This window comes from Melitaea cinxia, chromosome 3, assembly GCF_905220565.1.
Source record: "Melitaea cinxia chromosome 3, ilMelCinx1.1, whole genome shotgun sequence".
Lineage (NCBI taxonomy): Eukaryota > Metazoa > Arthropoda > Insecta > Lepidoptera > Nymphalidae > Melitaea > Melitaea cinxia.
The window spans coordinates 2,347,864-2,369,711 of record NC_059396.1 but is presented as its reverse complement, the minus strand read 5'-3'; the positions used below and the strand labels follow the sequence as shown (position 1 = coordinate 2,369,711).

General features: G+C 32.3%; 3 protein-coding genes across 3 annotated transcripts in view; 2 read left to right on the top strand and 1 right to left on the bottom strand.

The window, feature by feature from the left end:
- The first annotated feature begins 1,515 nt into the window (after nt 1-1,515).
- Nucleotides 1,516-4,176, top strand: LOC123668869 (calcium and integrin-binding protein 1-like). The gene is made up of 5 exons (XM_045602563.1): nt 1,516-1,704; nt 1,779-1,813; nt 2,080-2,327; nt 2,651-2,852; nt 3,843-4,176. The coding sequence occupies exons 1-5, from the start codon at nt 1,654-1,656 to the stop codon at nt 3,862-3,864; spliced, it is 558 nt and encodes a 185-aa protein (XP_045458519.1). The 5' UTR covers nt 1,516-1,653; the 3' UTR covers nt 3,865-4,176.
- Nucleotides 4,177-5,113: 937 nt separating this feature from the next.
- Nucleotides 5,114-5,914, bottom strand: LOC123668862 (oligosaccharyltransferase complex subunit ostc-A). The gene is made up of 2 exons (XM_045602557.1): nt 5,673-5,914; nt 5,114-5,596 (listed from the first exon to the last, which is right to left on the bottom strand). Exons 1-2 carry the CDS (start codon nt 5,809-5,811, stop codon nt 5,286-5,288), a joined length of 450 nt encoding a protein of 149 aa, XP_045458513.1. The 5' UTR covers nt 5,812-5,914; the 3' UTR covers nt 5,114-5,285.
- A 380-nt stretch (nt 5,915-6,294) lies between these two features.
- LOC123669298 overlaps nt 6,295-21,848 on the top strand; it is an 87,588-nt gene continuing 72,034 nt past the window's right edge. The window contains exons 1-2 of the mRNA XM_045602908.1: nt 6,295-6,579; nt 6,663-6,920. Of these exons, the coding sequence (XP_045458864.1) occupies nt 6,521-6,579; nt 6,663-6,920 (317 nt within the window). The 5' untranslated portion in view covers nt 6,295-6,520. The remainder of the gene's footprint in view (nt 6,580-6,662; nt 6,921-21,848) is intronic.

Genomic DNA, 21,848 nt, shown 5'->3' with positions numbered 1-21,848 from the left:
CCACAAGTTGTTAATGTGCTGGAACCTTGTTATTAACGACGCTAACGACGATATGAAAAATAGATAATCACTGCTCAGATCATCAATCACAACTTTTTTTTGGTATCGCAGGGGAACCCATTTATGGGTGAAATCCTAGACCGTATGTCGGCTTCAGCACTTGGGAATGCAATACCGATCTAACCCCTGCAAGAGCTTTCAGCCGCTTTCATTGGCGGGTCTCAGATCTGGACACAGGATCCCTCTAGCGACAGGCTGGCCTCAGCGAAAAGGCCAGACTTCTCCTCCATGGGGACTGTCTGGCTCACCTCTTAACAATTCTGACGACGCCGTGTCTAGCAGGACCGGGTTCCCATCCCGGCCCGACACGGGCATAGGGGCGTTTCTGGAAGCGCATTAAGTAGCGCCTCCTACCTCACCCGCTCGTCATTCTCCTTCTGGGATATTACTGTTTCGCAGAAGGAGACCATCGCCTTCCAGGACTCGTCGTCGCCGAACATCGCGGTGATGACGCTACGCAGTGATAAGTCCGCTCTGAGGACTGTCGTCAGATCGCGACGCAGTGCCGCCCATCTCAGGCACACATCGAGGGTGTGCTGGGCCGAGTCCACCGCCGCACCACAATCGTGATATCCAGTCGTCAATTCCCTGTGGGCCGTCCGACACAAGTAATCACCAAAGCAGCCGTGCCCACTGAGAACCTGCCTCAGACGGAAAGTAGCGCATTAACAACTTGTGGCAACTTATATCCAACACAAACACATCTTGTATTAAAATGTAAGGATCTGTAACTCTTCTCATTAGCTCTCATAGCTATTAGCTCCTCATATCTTTAATAAATACATAATTAGTAAGTGATATTTTACTTAACTAACACATTCCTTAAAATGTAGCGCTTTAGTGGCTTCAAAATATTTGATGTAATTATATTAAAGTTACCGATCTAGCAAAATGTATTTTAATTCGAGGATGCGTTTTTTTTTTTTTTTTGTTATAATGGATTTTATTCTTTTTTCCCAAATCTCTAAATTTTCTATCTATTTTTTTAAAAAATTCTATCTTTATATGTAACAGAAAATACTGTCAGTGCCGGACCGGCTCTTATCTTTACTTGGCAGTCACAGGACTGTCGATCTGTAGTTTTAAATAATAAATCGGCTATATAATAAGCATGAAGATGATCTATAATAAAAATATGGGCATTTTAGAGCCTATGAATGTCAAATAAAAAAAAAAACCATAAAACTTACATTATTGTATTTAACAGACTTCAAAAAAACGTCATACTTTTTGGGTGTACCGATTTTGATGATATCATTTTATGCGAAAGTTCTATTTTACGAAGAGATCTGACTAGTACTTTGTAAATTATCCCTAGTAATACGTTTTTAGTTAATTTAATTTTTCACTGTGACTTTTGTTGTATTACTTGTCGATGTAAATTGAAGTCGATTTTTTTTTCGTTTGCGAGCAAACACAGTTATTAAAAAGTGAATCGGAGCGTACCTACGTTGCTAAAAATGACATTGACAGTTGACTAGTAGTACTTGACACGGGTAAATATTAGGTGTGATAATGTTTACTTTCGCAATTGTTGTAGTCAATTAAGAATAATTGTGTAAAGAAAGGCATAGAAGAATAACGATACCTGATATGGGTCAAGGCAAAAGCCAGTTTACAGAAGAAGAACTGCAAGACTATGAAGTAAGAAAAAAATCAATGTCTTGTGTAGTTATATTACGACTCATTAAAAAAGTGGCTAATTTTCTGTGTTACAGGATCTCACATACTTCACGAAAAAGGAGGTGCTTTAGTGAGTAATAATTTAACACGTTACTGTCAATTGATCTTAAATAATTACCAGTTTTTCAATTTGCTTTTTTATTTTATACGTAATAACGTATGTAACGTTTATTTAGTATGAATGAAAGGAATTTGGTAATACTAAATGAAACAAAGTATTTCTTATTGTGCCGCATTCACAAAAATAATTTGTTTTTACGTTTCATTTTTTTTTTTTTTTTTTTTTTTTATTTATCATACTCCTAAAAAATATTTAATAATCATAATTATTTTTAGTGCCCATCAGAAATTCAAGGCCCTGGCTCCAGAGAAAGTAGGTCACAACAAAAACGCCAAGCTGCCAATGGCTAAAATCTTACAGTACCCAGAGTTAAGGGTCAATCCGTTCAGAGACAGAATTTGCAAAGTTTTTAGCTCAAGTAACGATGGAGATTGTACATTTGAAGATTTTCTCGACATGATGTCAGTGTTCAGTGACAATGCACCTAAAGCTGTCAAGGCTGAACATGCATTTAGGATTTTTGGTAAGGACCATTAACTTGCTTCCTTGTACACACTAAAATGTAGGAATTACATTAATGTATGAGTTCCCAATATTTTGCACTATTGTAAGGGTCACAGAACATACAATAGGTACAAAGTAAAGCTTTAAAAGGATGGCTTTGCGGAAGAAAAGCACTGTATTTTAATAGATGCAGCCCAAGCTGAGTGAAGGCCTTTTTCGGGATAACTACTTTAGATATGTCACTAATTGTCCTGTTACTTTCTCTGTAATACTTTTACCCAAAAAAACATTTTTTTTTAGATTCAAACATTGCACATAAAGTAAAAGATAATGATGTTTCAGATTTTGACGGTGATGATATGATTGGTGTATCTGACCTCAGAGAAGTGATAGAGCGCCTGTGTGGTCCTGAAATGAAGCTTAATGACTCAGAAATCCAGCAGTTAGTCCAGAATGTTCTAGAAGAGGCAGATCTTGACGACGACGGTGCTTTGTCATTTGCTGAGTTTGAACATATCATTGATAAAAGCTCAGATTTTTGTCAGTAAGTATCTGTTAATCTTTTTTTAATTTGTTTTATTTTTACATAAATGCGTGAGCTTTTGAGGATCATAGGATTTTTGTTCCTTTTATACATACTCCTTAATATTATTTATATGTTACTTTAGCCTTAGGTTGTAGTAACTGACAACTGACTAATATACTAGTGATCACTGGGTTAGGTGGTAGAGTTTTAATCTCCACACATGAAAACTGTTAGGCCATACCGATGTTTTCTGGCTGTTTGTGTTGTGTGTGTTTCTAGACACATGATTCATATCCAGGTGGAGCCATTTTGAGTATGTAATGTTTAATAATTTAATATTCATATTATAAAAATCTTACAAAGTAAAGAGTTCGGGAATGTAGGTGTAACACTATGATCCAACAATGATAGTGTTTAATTAATTAATACTGTGGTGTTATAAAAATATGAGTGTTAGTGTAGTTTACTATTCATATATTCCTTAAAATAAATAAATATTGATAACTCCATTGCCGTCCAAAAAATGTATTTATGATAAATCATTTATAATGCATTTTCAAATTTTTTATTGATAATCAGTTTAATAAAATAATTATTAAAAATATCTGATAAACTATGTCTTGAAGTGATTATTTTAACTTAAATTATATTTAATTTTTTCAATGTGTTCAGTAGTCTCATTAAAACTTTTTAATGATTTCAATATTATTTTTCTTTTTTCATTTTATATAGGCATAGTTTAGAACAGGAGTGCTCAATTTTCGAAAAAAAGTTAAGCTAACTAAGAAATAGTTGTCAATGTGTAATAATAGATTGTAAAATATTTAACATGTTGGTGCAGCAGTCAGGACATCTGGTTGTTGCACTGGTAGTTGCGAGTTCAATACTCACTCTTGGCAAACATTTGTATTGGCCATACAGATGTTTGCATTTGTCTGGGTTCAGTGCGTTGAGCATAATGCGTTTATTTATTGTTATAATAATTATTATTATTACTTTTTTTTTCAGCTCATTCAGAATAAGGCTGTGAAGAAATACTCAATTTTGATAATTACTATACTTAGTAAAAAGTAAATAATCAACAATGTATCTCAAATTTTATCGAAATAGTGTAATTTTATCAATTTCTATTAGAGTTTAAATAAAATTGATGTTCTCATGTCAGCAGTCTTCCTTAGTTAAGTTATTCAATTTAGAAAATTATATAAAAGTTTATTATTTTCAATGTTTGTTTTGTGATGTATTTTAAATTTATTGACCTGTACTTGATCAAATTTGCCAAATATTTAATAAGACTTTATTTATTTATTGTTTAATAAATCAATAAAAATTTAAAATATAATTGGATTTTTACTTTAAGCCCATTGTCTTGTTAAAAAAAAAACTCAGAGTTTATTTAACAAAATATCACTTCAAAAACTTACAAAATTCAAAAAAAAAAAGGATTCTACTAAACCAATAAAATAATTAACCTTTACAGAGTTCTAAAAATACAAATGTTTTTAAGATAAGTCTACTAGGCGGTCCAGCAGTCACAGGGATATTTACTGGGTGTGTAAAACAGTTGAACCAGAACAGTTCCAATAATTTGGGGTTTGGCAATAATGAAATAGTTAAATGGAACATCTTATTTAGTGAGTATCTATGAGAAATGCAACATTTGATTTAAATGTTCCTCAGAGACCTAAAGAAAAATAATAATTAATACAGTACGTAGGCTCAATTGTTAGTGACTACTAATCGCCAAAAATCACTCATCACTATGGCTTAAACATACAAATATAGCCATTTTGTTGGTGAATAGTCTAATAATTGTCAACGAAAGCAATAATGATTTAATTTCTTATCTATACTAATATTATAAAGAGGTAAAGTTTCTAACTTTGTTTGTTTGTAGGGGGTAGTCTTCACAAATACTGATCCGATCATGAAAATTTTTTTTCATTAACAGAAAGCTACACTATTCAGGAGTGACACAGGCTTATTAGTTTATTGTAATTGAACAAAAAATTTAGTGAAAAATTTTATACATAAAATTCTTATGACACAAAGTTACAGTACTCCTCTGAAACAGCTAGACAGATTTTTATAAAATTTTGTGAAATAAAAAAAGGTAGTAGGTCTGAGAAACGGCTAACATCTATTTTTCATACACCCAAGTTACAAGGGGGGGGGGATTAAGAGGCTTAGTAACATTTATGACAAAACAACGTTTGCAGGGTCAGCTAAATATTTTAACAACTTGTAAAAGAATAATGTAAGTAATAAAAATAGCCAAATAAACAGAATGTTATTTTAATAATAGTTTGTATAATTTCCAATTTGTATAATTTCAAAAAGATATCTGTCGTATATTAATGTCTAATCTAGACTTTATGTATTAAATAAAACTTAAGAGCAGTGTAAAAATATAATTCAAACTTATGCATTAACATAATTGATAGAAACTAATTAGTTTTGCAAGTAGCCCGGCAGCTTCATCCTCATGAATATCCATGTTGTGAAGAATGATACAAGTATACACAAAAAGGCTACAGATATTAATAAAATTCTGTTCAATTTAGGTGTGGTCGGGTTGTGGGTCCGATCGAGTATTATGAATCCGAGACCTCCTAATGAGAATAGGAAGCTAGACGCAAGTCCCTCCATGATGTACTGGCCGTTAACTCTATTCGGCATAAACGCAACCGGCCTTGAGTGACCGTGCTCGTCAGTCGTAGAACCAACACTTGGCGGCTCAACAATTACATCGTATATAATTCCTATAACATAAAAAACCACCAATTTACTTATAATATACTTATCACACCAAAATATTAGAATCTTATAAGAACTAACCTCCAGTCACTAAGAAATATGAAAACAACACTAAAGAAAACGTTGTCATTGCAGACGGAGGCTGCAACCATGATGGCTTTTTAATTTTAATATTTGGTATTTCGAGAACATTAAACGGTATTGCGTATAATGCTTCCATTTTTAACTTAAATTAAAACAATACAATATATAACTAAAATGACTGTTGATGTCGATGCGGCAATAATGGAAATTTGGCAGTTTAAACAAAGCGACCTCTAGTCTGTTTGAACTTTTGAAGTAATTTTTTTTATTTTCTTATTAATCCAATAATTCATTTATTTTGATGAATTATTTAAATTATATTCATGCACCGTTTTCTCATTGAAAAGAATTTTTAAAATAATATTATCCTAATTAATTTTTACATCTTTTCAATTATATAAAAATCACTTTATATTAGCATCTGCGTATATAGAAACGTTTGACAGAGATTGAAAAATAACCAATGATAAAAAAGCTTTCGTGTTAAATGTTATATTTTGATTGGGGAATCTTTAACAATCGATGAATTCAGCCGATTTCAGCCAATAGCCTACCGTGAGACATTGATCATTCAGCCGTGAAATACTTGGAATTTCATAACTGTCAAATTAGATTCGATGAAAATGTTCGTGCACTCTTTTCATGTCTCAAATTTTTAACGTATCGAGTTTACAGCTGTTTTTTTATGTAAAATAAATAAATTAATTAATATGACTTGCATGTGTAAGTGAAATGTGTGGTTTAAGTTTTTTGTGATTTTTTAATATTCATTCGAGAGCACTGTGAATATGTTTTAATTTTACGCACAAAATGAACTGGGCTGTGGATATTTCACTAATATTACGATGAAGGGTGGGCTGTACATAATTTACACGTCGTTACTGACTATTTCAGTGCTTTCAAGGTAAGTAAAATTGTTAAATTTACTATTTTCTGTCAAATCAGCTGTATATTTTATTGATAATAATACCGTACCTTCTATTTTAGTTGTGCTCTCTTCATACTGGTGGTGTCAGAAGCTCTTCAAACTGAAGATGGTAACAATAACCTCGACCTGTCTGGTCTACACAATGTTTCACGGAAATCTTCAGATATTGAAGAGATCACTTCAGATGATCAGTCGACAGAACCTCCTGAGGAGCCTCAGGATATCCAAGATTTATCAGAGGAGAAGGAAAGAGAGGAACCCCATCATGAGATGACATTCCCTGAGGCTTTGTCAGTGAACACAGTTACAATAGACGGGTGAGTAAATAGTGAAAGTTACTCTTGATATAATTTAAATCGAGAATGTTATTTTTTTAATTATTTAAACATGTTCAATAGACTATAAACATTTGTATAATGTTTTAATATAGCAACATTGTTTTAATCTTTGTTAACATCTACAAATATTAAACATTATACGTATCTCTTGTATGTATTGTTTTATATAATTGGATTCTTATATGAAAGGAAGTGAAAATATAATTGACAGTAATAAAAAAGTTCTATTCATTTGTTAGTTAAAATGGATTAGGAACTTTACGTCTGTTGATATACTTAAAATATGAAATAAAAAAAAAAGTTAAAATAAATCAAAGCTTTACCCTAACCTTAGAAAAAGTTAAAAAGGATAGGTTATCTACAAAATGTGGTTGTTACTCTTTAGAACAAGTTATTTCATCATTCGAATATTATTTGGTATAAAATAATATATTTTGTATACTTCATTGAAACACTGAAGCTTCTTTTAACATCATTGAAACTTCTTTTGTTTTGATTGTTTTGTCCTATTTTTACCTATTTCTTACTAGTTTTTGCATCTTATTTTCATTTTTTTTTTTATTGGATTCAATGCACCTTTGCATTAGTGTTGAAAATTAAAAAATAAAATAAAAATAATAATGCCATTTTAAAACGTGAGTAATGTTTCATATCGTAAAACTATTTTTTTTATAACTGAAATTACATTAACATCGTAAACCGTGATTTTTTAACGTTTTTATCGGTCGTTATCGTTTGTAACTGTGTCGCCATTCTTCCGTTATTTTATTTTGGCGCCGAACGTTACGTCACAATCGCCTATAACCCCGCCCAATTTGAAATGACATTAGAAATTGAAATAATTATGTCAATATAAATTAAAAATTATTGTGTACTAACAATCTACTTACTAAAATATTTGGTATAGAATTATTGGTATTAAAAATCAAACCGTTAGTTTATTTTGCGAAAATAGTATTTGAAAGTAGTAAGTAAGCTATTAATTAAGGTAAAATAGCGAAGTATAAACAGCAGTTATAAAATACGCAAATTATTAGTAATAAAACAGGATTTCGAATAGGTACACGAAGCAGTTTTTATAACTCAATAAACTTAGTAAATTTCTATTATTAATTTAATTTAAATATAAAATACGTAAATAAAAGCTCTTACTACTAATAATTATTATTTTGTCACCAAACATGGCCTATGGTGTGCTAGGAATATGAGAAAATAAAAATGAATACTTATTTAAGTAACAAGAAATACATTGTAACATTTGAAATATTTTTAAATTGTAATATTTAAGATTATCGTTTTCGGATCAAGAAGGTCGAGCGCTTGAAATGAGAGATAGCATTGACTCCAATCAACATACAACTCACGTGATGACGTTTACTAGTCAGACTACGTCTGTGTTGTATATTATATCGATAAAAATATAATAGAATTGTGAACCTTCCCCCCCCCCACCTTTGGAAGTTGGTAAATTTTACTATATGTTCTGAGGCTACGGATAAATAGTACGCTGCAAGGAAATATACCACTTACCACGTAATGTTTGTGAAAATAAATATAGACTCCCGAAGTAAGTATATTCACTGCATGAAGCACCAAATTGGGTATTTTTTTTGTGTTCGTTACTGTCAGGTAAAAAAACAAAAAAAAAATAATGACAGTACGAACTTCGTCGGGTAAATTTAGTTTTACAAATATTTGTAAATCTTAGCATTGGTATCTGAAATAACGAATTTCAAGCGATTAACGTGGCGAATCAAGAATGAAAATCAAAATTAGAACAAAGAAAATCTTATAAAAGCGTTCTTATTTGGGATTAGTTAAATACCTCTAAATTCCAATAGGCGTTGATCTAATAACATTAAAATGATAATTATATGTATATATCTTTCACACGCGTTAATTTGAGGAAAAAAATAGCAATTGTGTTATATTTTTATGTGTAGAAATTTATATTGTATTTAAAAAAAAATTTAATGTCGCCATATATTATTTTTGCAATTAAATTAGACTATAATATATAAATGATTATATACAAACAAATCTGAAGACGACAAATAAATATTTTCTAATAGTATTTTCATATAATCCACCCGCTAGCTACCGGACAGACACAAACGTGACAAAAAGTGAGTGGCCTTAAAAGTAAAACTCGGCGAGCGGAAATCGAAAGCATGTCTAAATATAGAGGTATAACAGTGATGCTGTATTTACCTACACAGAGTGGGTAATGGATTTAGTTTGGCTATAGCTTAGTTTTAATCGACTTTAGAAAAAGCAGGAGGTTATCTTGCTATTAACATTGGCGCAGTTTGTCAAATATTCGCCAGACAGATCACCATTTTGTTGGGTCCCATATTATTTGTAAACAATTTTAAATAGAGGCGTATTCATTAAATTTCGACGACTGCTAGTGTAGTGATGCGTGTGACGTATTGGCGTCTAAATACCAGCGTTTTGCGGCTTCGATTCCCGCTCATCAATATTTGTTTTCCATTTGGGTGTCGGCCCTGTGGGTTTCCTCACCTTGCATCATACGTAAAGCTGTCGACCCCAGTTATTATCATATACACCTAACAGTCGTTACTCATAGTAGGAAATAGGTATATCCACCAACTCACAGTAAAGCGACGTGGTGGATTAAGCTCCGACCCTTCCTACACGGAGGACGATGTCTATGATGAACAATGTTGGTGGGATATTACAGGCTGAATCGTTCAATTCGTAAACACATTTCAATTGACAAAGAAGTAGTGTAATAAGAATTGTTCAGAAGCACTAACTATAAGGCCTTGAAAATTAATGGTTTCCGCTCCTGTGCAAAACATCAAATACAATTAATAACAATTTGGATATGCAGTCGAGGTATTTCGTAATTAATGGAAAAAAGAAAAACTCTATATATATATATATATATATATATATATATATACTCGTATGGTCAGGTTTTTATAATAGTAAATAGAATGAAACAATGAAAACAAAATAAAAAGCTTCGAGCATAATTGTGTTTGCTCGCAAACGAAAAAAAAACCGACTTCAATTACATCGACAAGTAATACAACGTAGATCGACGAAAAAATAGTCAGGCAACTACGCGTTATCAAAGATTACTCAAAAAGTAGTTATCAGATCTCGATAAAATTTATATGTGACCACATGATAAACATCAGCTTTCGATTAAATTAAAAATTATCAAAATCGGTACACCCAGTAAAAAGTTATTACGGATTTTCGAGAGTTTCCCTCGATTCCTCTGGGATCCCATCATCAGATCCTGGTTTCCTTATCACGGTACCAAACTAGAAATATCCCCTTTCCAACAAAAAAAGAATTATCAAAATCGGTACATCCAGTAGAAAGTTATGCGGTATAATACAGCGTAGGTCGACGAAAAAAGCGTCAAGTAAAAACGCATTATTAGATATAACTCGAAAAGTAGTTGTTAGATCTCAAATAAATTTAAATGGGACCAATTGGCACACACCACCTTTCGATTAAAACAAAATTTGTCGAAATCGGTCTACCCAGTCAAAAGTTCTGATGTAACATACATAAAAAAAAAAAAAAAAAAAAAAAAAAAAAAAATACAGTCGAATTGAGAACCTCCTCCTTTTTTGGAAGTCGGTTAAAAAGTAGATATTAAATTTCATCGGAAAAAACCAGGATATCATTACTGTCATAGAAAAAAAAGCTTGTAAGAACACTTGATATATTTTGTTTCATTCGTAAAATTATTTCACTGCGTTTTTAAAATAGTTGTGTCATGAGGGTATATATGTGGGCATATATTTGTAATTTAAAACAGCTTGACGCTAGCTAGCGTCAAGCGCTAACAACAGCGCTAAAGAATGAAATTACAGACAACAACATACTGAACATCCTGTTTTACATAAAGCCAAAATGATAATGTCATTTATGGTCAAAAACTTATTAAAAAACTTATATAATGTTTTAAACGAAACCCATGATCATTTTCCTTATTTTAATGTTGACGTTGGGAATTTTAAAACATTAAACAAACATCCTTTAATTGTTTTCAATAGTTATATGCGTAATTAGTATTTTATATTAAACTCTAGGACAATTGACGATGACGAAATTGTACTTAAATGTTATCATTAGTACATTTAAGTCACATTTATATGCAAAAATAACGTTTAATGATACAACCTAACAGTAGGTAATTTTATATTATAGACATCGTACGGGAAGTTATGTAACTTGAGCAGTAATAATCAATGTCAAACCGCAAACGAGGAAAGGAACAAAAAATCTCTCTATTAGAACATTTGTATTAATTGTACTCAATAGAATGATAATGGAACAAATAGCCCATTCATATGATTTCAACTGTTTGTAATATTGTGTAACATTTTTTATCGAATCCCCGCTAGTGAGCGTTATTATACTAATTTATTAAAGAGCTACCTCTCATCTTATCATTTAACAAATATGGATTCATTTATTAATTTATATTCCACACTAGCTGTGCCCGCGACTTCGTCCGAGTGAAATTAAAAAAAAAATATTGTTCAGTTCGCAGAGTTACAAAATAAATAAATTTCTAAAATAAAATTAGCCTAAGTTACTCTTTATTATATCAGCTATCTGCCAGAGAAAGTTCCCTCAAAATCGGTCGAGCCGTTCCAGAGATAAAAAATGTTATTTTGGTATATGTACCGTGTATATCCATATGCATTTAGTAAAAATTTTAATTTTTTCGGTTATTTTAATATTACAAACAGACACTCCAATTTAATTTATTTGTATAGATTTTATAAATACTATGTTGTGTGACAGATGTACATAATATGTATGTATGTATGTTAACTAAGTGGTAATGAAGATCTGTTTATTTGTCTAAGCGTAACGTCGCGGAATAGTATCAATCAGACAAATAGATTTCCTAATTTTGATGTGGCAATATCGAAACTCACTAATAACTTACAGACAAAATTGATAATATAAAAGCTTTTGACTAACTGTTAGCTAAGTAAATTCATTTAGTTATTAGAATATTTCAACGACAAATTTGGAGTAAAATGACAAATCAACATTTTCTAGACTTGATAAATGTTTACCACATGCTTGTTCATAAAATTAAATAACAGTTGTTAACATTTTTTGTAAACTAACTGTTGACATGTATTGTAAAGCCAAGGTTATTTCTCATTCGTGCGACCAATAAAGGACCAATTTACCCATTATCACAGCTGTATTATTATAAGACCAGACAGCAAAACAATTTGGTCTCGTAGCGCAAAGTTCCAAATTTCGGGTTTTTAGTTTCATATTTAATATTAGTTGTATTATTTTTAGGTGTAAACTTTTATTTTTGATGATATTTTCTATGGCAGTCGCAAAGTTCTCTTTGTGAGCTCGTTAAGAAGGAGGCTGGAATAGTAATGTCCACTCAATCCTCCTTGAAAATTGGCGCTAAGTTCGATTTCTAGTAACTTTTAATTGGCCTTTGATATTAGTTCAAGAAGTTTTTAATAAAAATCATGTACAGTAGAGGATTGGAGGAGAGATCTTATACTTTTCTAATAGTTCCTTCCGTCAAATACATTATCACGGTCGCATCTAAAACAAAAATTTGATAAACATTTTTTGCACTTTAAAAACAGCAACGACTTCGTACGTTATTTTAGTTAAGATCAACGTTAACTATCTCGCCACGATCTAGTTCGTACTATAGAATAATTATTTGCCAGCCGAGTGCCAATGTCACGATGACTAGGTGACATTCAGATGTATTTCGAGATTTGCATTCAAAGAACTAAGGTTGTTTTTGTTTTGAATGTTTATTGATGGAGATAATGGTAAGTTCATATAATAATAATAGCTTTATTTAAAAATAACATTTTAAACAAATGGTAACAATTACAAAAATTCACTTATGCATAAGGTTAAATACACAAAATTTCTGAGTTCAGACTGATCATCCTATATGGATTATAGATATAATCTGTGTTAAGGATGATCAGCCAACCTCCCCTATGCTACAATATTGTATAATTTTGGCACAAGTTCTATAAGAAGGGGTAGACATATTTACAACAGATACAATCTTAAAAAAGTGAATTCTTTACTATTTCTGTTGTCCTGGTCATCCTGGCCAGTGCTATTGGTAATATGATTAAAAAAATTATAGTTTTGTCGGTATTTGAGATGATTGTAGGATTTAAAACAACATAGCATGACTTTTATTAGCGATAAAAAATTATATCTATATTTTTTGATATAATATAACACTTATTAGCGATCTGTGATTACGTTACTGCGATTAAATCTCGTATTTCCTGATTCCTGGTTGTGAGTCCTGATCTTCTCTTCTCTTTTCTTATAGAAATGTCCTGTTCACGGATGGTCACGTGTACTGGAATATCGATTAGTACTTTGAATTTGCGAGTGAAACTATGTACGTCACAAGTCACGGTCATTTTAAGAAGTATTTTTAGAACGTTTCAAGTTCAATGTTTTTAATTCAATTGTGTTGTAAATTTTATGTACTCACGCTGTGTAATAAACCGAATTTTATTTTGTCATGTTGCTTTTTGTTGGGTATTGTTGTTCTTATCTCGATGTTACCGATTTTTTGAATTTACAGTAACAGGTTTTAGATATAGCGTTTAGGGTTACTCGAGGTTAATGCGTTTGTGTTGTAAATGGAAAAGGTTGATGACATAAATTCGTAAGAAATAAAAAAAACGAAGTTCGTCTGAATTGCAGAGTTCGACTAAGAGTTTTGGGGTCTACCCCAAAATTCTTAGTCGAAATTCGAATTCTCTCTTCTTCCCCCCCCCCCCCCCCCTTCAGTTCTGTCGGCCAATCAAAACCCTACTCCCGGTCCGAATAGTTGAATAGCGATAGAATACACTTATTTAGAACAATCAAGAAAACCATCAGAGGATACTTAAGTAAATAAGTTAATACAAAGTATATAAAAGTTAACAAAAAAAACTAACGTTAGATTTATATATTATAGATTATTATATATACTATTGTAGCAGTATATTTTAAATGTGATTATTCTTTCGAAACATACATATACATTATATTGTGATGGTCAGAGATACACAAATAAATAATGTTGTTGGTACAAAAACGCCGCGTTGGCACAACGGTCACAGCGGATAGTACCTGTTGCGCTGGCGGTTGCGAGTTCGATCCCCGCACATGACAAACATTTGTATTGGCCATACAGGTGTTTGCCGTGGTCCGGGTGTTTGTGCAGTCCTTGTGGGTCTCCCCACCGAGCCTCGGAGAGCACGTTAAGCCGTCGGTCCCGGTTGTTATCATGTACACCTGATAGCGATCGTTACTCATAGTAGGGAATATATCCGCCAACCCGCATTGGAGCAGCGTGGTGTGGTTAAGCTCTGATCCTTCTCCTACATGGGGAAAGAGGCCTATGCCCAGTAGTGGGATATTACAGGCTGAAGCAGGTACAAAGAAGATATTTAAAGACGTCTAATTAAAGAACAATTATAACAATGAAATAAAAAAAGTAGTGACTCATAACCCAATACCCAATATAATAATATACATATATACTAAAATAATTATTATTACCGAAATCCAGAAGATAAAATTGATTCGAATATATATTTTCTAGTAGAAATGTTAAATTCGTATGTAGATAGACTAATATCATCTACATAGCAAGCACTACTATTACGAGGAGATAATCGTTTCCCACATTACAATGTATTATCTTAGACCTACCTTGTGGTTGTTCGATCATCGTTCGCTCCTCTGTAACGGAATAATACGAAATTGGTATTTAACGGTAAATAAACCAGAGAAGTCATCTATACGAAGGTGCACTGCACTTAACACACCCATTTATTAGTTATACTTCTTAGAAGATGGTTCTTTATATGTATGATTGGTGAAACTACTTTGTGAACATTTAAGCATATCGGTTAAGTATAAACACTTGCTAATATACCTCTCACACTTAACACTCCGGGACAAATTTTGGAGTACATTTTTTTTAAAATATAACTAAGTCGGCAAAAAAGCGGACAGCTCACGTAAGCGATTACCGTAGTTTATTAAGAGCCATTTCACAAAAATCGGTAACAATCCGCGAAATTGTAATATTTTGACGTCGTTAATCTCAGTGTTGGATGCAATAATGTAATTTATATTCTTGAAATATAATAGAGCAACCTTTGTTGTAGTCCATAGTCGGATCAGAATTTTGATTTATATTATGTGTATAAAATTATTAACCTTTTCATCAGCCTCCTAGGTAAACGGTCGCAATGTATACTTTGAAGTCCTACTTTTCAATAACCTCTACGTTGAAACCATTTTAAAAAAATATCATAATATGTGGAATATAATTTTGTTGCACACTATCATAGATTTTTATTCCATTTGTATCTCTATTAAACGATAAAAAAATTTAAAGTTACGAATATTTTCCAAATAAGTACAATTTTAAAAGCGATATTTCTCTTAGAAAACTAAGAAATTTTAACGAACTATCTTCATCAAAGTAAACTTACATCATTAAGGAATACAAAAAAAAATAATTAAAAGATGTAATTATTTTTAATACATTTTATATTAAATAATAAAAAGATAGTATATCGCACCACGCATCAAGCCCGGTAAATCAGTCGAGCGCTAGCGCTGTTAGAGGTAAGGTCCACGCCAAATTCTGCGCAGCCGTCTCTTTCGCTCACACGCGCCAAGCGCCTGTTGTTATAGCGGATAAAACACATTTGATACTTTCATAATAAAATATAAATAAAATAAACATATTACGAAAATGACTGTAAAATAATATAATGATAATTTCTGTAAACAAATGTATAATTTAATTTTCTTTTCTCACGCTATCAATACAAATAGGCATTTCAATCTGTTTGTCTTGTTATTTGTTAATTAATATGTTTGTCGGTGTCGATGTCATAAAATGCTATTTTATTCATATCGTAAATATTAGATTAATTCGTAAACTGAAAAAACTAAATCAATTAAAAAAAATTGTTTTATAAAATTGATTTTTTATTTTTATTTTAAATTTATTGACTGTTGTTATATAACATACTTGAAATTTTTAACAAATTAATTATGTAAAAAACATTTTATACCATAGTTATTAATTTTTATTATACATTAGAAAATGATCAAGATGGTCTTTTGGTTGTCACACTATACTTACTAGCACAAAGATCGCGCGGCTCGTACGATTCGAGCGATGCGACCAAATTTACCTAAACTTGCAGAGCGTAAAATTGTGAAATGGCTCTTAACGTCTGCAACACCAGAAGCATCGCGAGCGCGTTGCCGACTCTACCCCCGATTCCCACCAGGAGCTCTGGTCACCTTACTCACCAACAGGAACACAACGCCGCTTAAATGCAGTATTATTTAGCTGTGATCTTCTGTAAGGTCGAGGTACTACCCCAGTGGGGCATTTTTTGAGCAGGAAATTTCCTGCAGTGCGTACCTCAGTTAAAATACATACATGTTATATGGGATTAAATCAATGAACAGTAAAATAGTAAATAGATATGATGATTATACGTAGGTACACGGTGATTTGTTCCTTAGGTGGGCAGTGTTTAAAGCAACTTTTCTGGCATGTCCTAATAAAATTATGTAGGTATCGTTATGATGTCAAAAGTACTCGTTGTCGAGACATATTTTATAAATTAGTGTATTTATAAAATCATACTAGCAATACCTGTGCGAATAATTCGTACTAAATGAGTAAAAAATTTATTAACCGCCAATCATGTTGACGTTGTTTCAAAATTAAAGCCGTCATATACCTATATTATTTTGATAATTAATTAATTTACAAAAACAAAAGAAATAATATTTTTTTTAGTTGTGGATACCGGTAGGGCAATATCTGTAAAATGATATTATATTATTTATTGTGAGATTTTTTCTAAAAAGGGAGGCAAACATCTTAAGCTTAACGTATTAATATGATGATGTATTTTAAATTGAGATTAAAAACGTGAAGTAGCGAACATATTGACTAGTTTTCAAGTAAAACAATAGAATTAGACTTGCTAATTATCATGACACGTTTACCAACGATTATTACGACACTAAACTCCATACATACACTTTTCGTTAAATATATTTAAAAAAAAAAAGTTATTCGTTCTAAAATATGTTACAAAAACAATTCTGATCAATTACTTTGTAAGCAACTGATTTTATATTCATAATAACACTCCGATAAAACTTTTTTTATTCCTTATTAAATTCGACTATTATTTACGTACAAATTCTAGATTACAATAGTTAATTTCAACGACGACGACGACGAGTCAACTTGTAACATCCCACTGCTGGGCACAGGCATCTATATCCATGTAGGAGATGGGTCGGAGCTTAATCCACTACGCTGACTGCGGGTTGATGGATATATTTCCTACTATGAGTACCGATCGCTGCCATGTGTCTATGATAACAATTGGGACCGACTGCTTAACGTGCTCTCCGAGGTACGATGTGAAGGCCAACAGAAGAAGAAGCGTTTGTACTGTACGCGTGTTGAACCAGTAATCGCCCGTTAAGGAGCATCCACACTGTCCACGCACCACTACACCCGAGCGATCTTAACGCGAATAGTCAATTATAATCATCATCGCTCATTAGCGATAAGGCCGCCTTTTGTACTTAACTCCTGTTTTTATTTTTGTATTTTTGCTCACTCTTGGTGTACAATAAAGAGTTATTATTATTATTATTATAAGCAAGAGTTAATCACTTGCAACTTATCACGTTTATAACATCACAGTCCTGCCAAATAGGACAAAAAGATGAGCGTCTGAGCTATTACGCTGCAGCCTGTAATATCCCACTGCTGGGCATATGTCTCTTTCTCCACGAGGAGAGGGATCAGAGCTTAATCCACCAGGCTGCTCTAATGCGGGTTGGTGGATATATTCTCTACTATGAGTAACGATCGCTAACAGGTGTACACGATAACAACCGGGATGGCTTAACGTGCTCTCCGAGGCTGAGCAATTACAAATTAATATGAATAATTCAGAATTCGGTGTCGCCTTCTTTTGTTTTTCTTATGTTTGTTTTTAACAGAAATAACAATACAACTTTATGAAATAAAATAATTTAATTATAAAATTAAAAGCACAAAATGCTAAAACAAATAATAAAATCGTATTGATACGAAACAATAAAATTAAATACGGTACAAACAATCCGATTAACGTACACACGGAGCGGGTAAAAGTGAAAAGCGAATTAAATCCGAAAACGAGATATATCTAGGAAAGTTAGACGACCTGTATCAGGTCCGCGGAAGGCTTCGTTATACGCAACAATTAAACCGTTTAAAGTCCCAGAGGTTATCGGACATCGGCTGTGCTATAACGACGCCCGGCGGCGCGGCCCCGTGCTACAGAAGCGTGGGCTATCTTGTAAGTGGATAATGTTAGGGCTACTGCCCACTGATATATTGATGGGTTCACCAAGACCTGGTCTGCAAGCAAATTTAGGCCAAAGTCACAAGAGACTACTTATTTAATGCAATGCGAAGTTAAAATGTATTTTGTTACTTTTTTTAACATCCAAATAAGACTTCGTAACTAATATTTCTGTAATATCTTGAAGTTCATTACATCGAAACGTATGTTTTTTTTTTTTTTTTTTTTTAATTAATATGTATACCAGAGCTGTCAAACTTCGTTATAGGAACGTACTCTGAAATCTATTACAAGAAATGTATTGAGGTATTAAACTATACAGATATACAGAAATCGAAACAAGAATACCATTACCCATAAGCTAAAAACTTAGTTTTATTGGTGATTTTACGTTAAAAAGACTAAGCATCAATTATCATACGATGAAGCCGTTGGCATGAATAAAATTATAATATTAATAAAATTAAAATTTATTCAGTATAGTTACCGCTTTAATGCGACATCCTTCAATGGAATTTAAAAATATAGCGCTCATAAAATCCACATCAAATCTTATCACAGTAAATTAAATAAAACTCGATAAAAATCAACAATCCTGTTAATTTCGTAAGCTAGTCATATGTACATTAATAAACGCAAATACAGATTTTATCAAACATTTAAATTAAACCAAACTTTTTATTTAATCTTCATGCCCTTTGATAATGTAGCTTTTAATGCCTTTTAAACTGAACTACGTCATATATGCCAAGCTGCCATTTGAAAATAAATTACAGTGCACTTTGTCTAGCCCGTTCGCGCAGTTTGTAGTGACCCTGCTTTCTGCTCCGGGGGTTATAGGTTCGATTCCCATCCCGAGTCGGGGTGTAATATATATATTTATTTATGTATTTATATATCTATTATTTATGCGTATGTTCATCGGAAAAAAAATGTAGCTATACCAGTCGGCTGTTACCTATAACACAAGCATTAAGTTGCTTACTTTAGGAACATACGACCGTGTGTGTATTGTGTAGATATTTATTTATTTATTATTATTACTGCTTATAAAACTCTACTCTTGTACGCTCTAAGGTAAGGCTGGTTGAGAATAATTTAAAAAGCCCCCTATATACAATAAATAAATATTAAAAAAAAAACGAGTTCGCTTTAGACCACGCGACTGAAGTAAAACTTACGAAACGTAACTCTCTCTCGTTCTATCTCCACTAACTTATGTCTCCGTTAATTTCTATTCGCTACGCTCGTTCACACTTTTCGTAACGATCTCGTCACGCACTCAACGGCTTAGTCCCCAAGCCAAGCGCGCGTAAAGAAGTTTTACTTCAAAAATAACATAATATTAAGAATTAAAATAACAACAAAAACTGTCAAGCTATAACTATTTATTACCAATAAATGAAAGACCGGCTCCACTGAAGGTAGTCTTAAATTTTCCTCATTACGAAAGCGTTGTCTGTTGCCGCGAAGGTATCGCTCGAGGTTGTTGCTATCGGTCATTCACTGTCTGCGGGAACTTTAGGTGTCAAGAACTACCATTGTTGCGAATTTCACCATCGAGGAGTAATCGAATACGTTTCAATCGAATCGGAATTCTATAGAATTTGAATGATCTATTTTTGTTTATTTTCGTTTATTATATTTGATAAATCTTGATAATGCTACAATAGGAAAGTTGATTTTGTCAATGTCACGTAGGGTAGAGAATACACTAAAACGAGATAGATAGGTGCGTTCGAGATTACAAATTTCGTTAATTTTTTTAGGGATGTAATGTAAACTCAACCAAAACTCAAAGACATTTTTTGTCTTCCAAAGGCTAGGACCATGATATAGCTAGTTTGATTATTCATTTTCATAAATCAAATAGTTAATAAACGTTAAATATTGTACAATATATTTTTGTTTCGAGAATGCTCAGTAATACTACATTTCGCAAATAATTAAACCAGCTCAGTAACACCTGGTGTTTATTACTGGGAAAGTGGATATTAGATTCAACTAATTATCGGTTTTATGATTGTGTTTCTATTAACGTTTAGCTGCTAATTCAATTACTGTTATATATGTTAATTGTACGCTTATATAATATTGGTCACTATATAATAAGTAGGGTTCGAAGTTGATATATATCTAATATTATGGGTGCAAGTTTGGAGGAATGTTTCGTACTTTGTTGTGCTAGAACGGTGAAACGAGTCTGGATGAAATACGGTATGTAGTTTATTTGTTTATTTATTTGTTGCACCAACAAGAAATACACTAATACAATGTGAAGAGGCAAGCTCAGTTATTAGGCCAAGTGTATCCTCAATTACAGGCGTAAACCGCATGCTTAGTTAGCTGGACATCCAAATGAACTCATTGTCTCTCACTCTCTCTCTCTCGATTTATTTAGTTTAATTTAGTACTTTTAGCGAAATGCGCAGCCAAAATAGTGACACACAAAAATGAAAAATAACCAGTTTCGAAGTTTATTGAATAAAATAAAAACCCTTCCAAAATCCACAAAAACATTGTAATACTATGTTTAATGCACAGACCTGATACAGTTTTATTATAACTACAGATTATCCTAACATCATGTGTATTTTGGAAACGTCGCGGTCGGTATAATCAAATTCCATACAAGCATTTGTGCATTACATCCGTGATATGAAATTTGAATTGACGGACTCGTTAACATCGTTTTATGTACATCGTACTGTCAAAGCTAAAGGTAAAACTCGCCGATTACGAATACAAATCTCGTAGCGATAGTAAAATCTAAGATTCTATATGGAAATATGTTAATCGTTCGTTATTTATTATGGTGTCCCATGAATAAATCAAGTGCACGAACGTATAACATTTATGTTTCGTGTTATTTTATTGAAACGGTAGCTTTCTTACACGAGATCGGTTCCGTATTATATGGTAATTTTGATGCTGTTCCTTATGTAGGCAATTGGTGCCTTAAATATTTGAAACGAATATATGTCAACGTTGAATATATATTGGATTTTGTATTAACATCTTGTGTATGTATGTTTGAATGCTAGTTTGATTTACTGACGATGAAGTGGAATGAAATGAAATTGACAAATCATCACATCACATCACACCAGCCTATCGAAGTCCACTGCTGGACATAGGCCTCCCAAGTTCGCGCCAAACACCCCGGTTTTCTGCAATCCTCATCCAACCTCCGCTAGCAATCTTACGTAGATCGTCAGTACAGACACGTGGTTATATTAATCTGTTATATGGGTTGACGGATAGAGATCTCTTTTAGAGATAAAGATTAAAAAAAAGTTGATAAGGGCTAACTTCCTTGATAATCATTGTTAGTAAAATTGTAAAGTGCAATAAAGAATATAAATACGACAAAAAAGATTAAGTAGATTATATTTAAATTTGAAAATGATAATGTTATCGAATCATCAGATTGTGCATTATTTAAAACGTGCTTTGACTTTCCAAAGAGTACTATCGT

What these genes read in the sequence shown, in the direction of transcription:
- LOC123668869 (XM_045602563.1), top strand. Translation starts at nt 1,654, where the DNA reads ATGGGTCAAGGCAAAAGCCAGTTTACAGAAGAAGAACTGCAAGACTAT. An exon ending in ACGAAAAAGGAGGTGCTTTA is followed by an intron (nt 1,814 to 2,079) that starts GTGAGTAATAAT and finishes AATTATTTTTAG; the next exon opens with TGCCCATCAGAAATTCAAGG. An exon ending in ACATGCATTTAGGATTTTTG is followed by an intron (nt 2,328 to 2,650) that starts GTAAGGACCATT and finishes ATGATGTTTCAG; the next exon opens with ATTTTGACGGTGATGATATG.
- LOC123668862 (XM_045602557.1), bottom strand. Translation starts at nt 5,811, where the DNA reads ATGGAAGCATTATACGCAATACCGTTTAATGTTCTCGAAATACCAAAT. An exon ending in ATATTTCTTAGTGACTGGAG is followed by an intron (nt 5,597 to 5,672) that starts GTTAGTTCTTAT and finishes TTTATGTTATAG; the next exon opens with GAATTATATACGATGTAATT.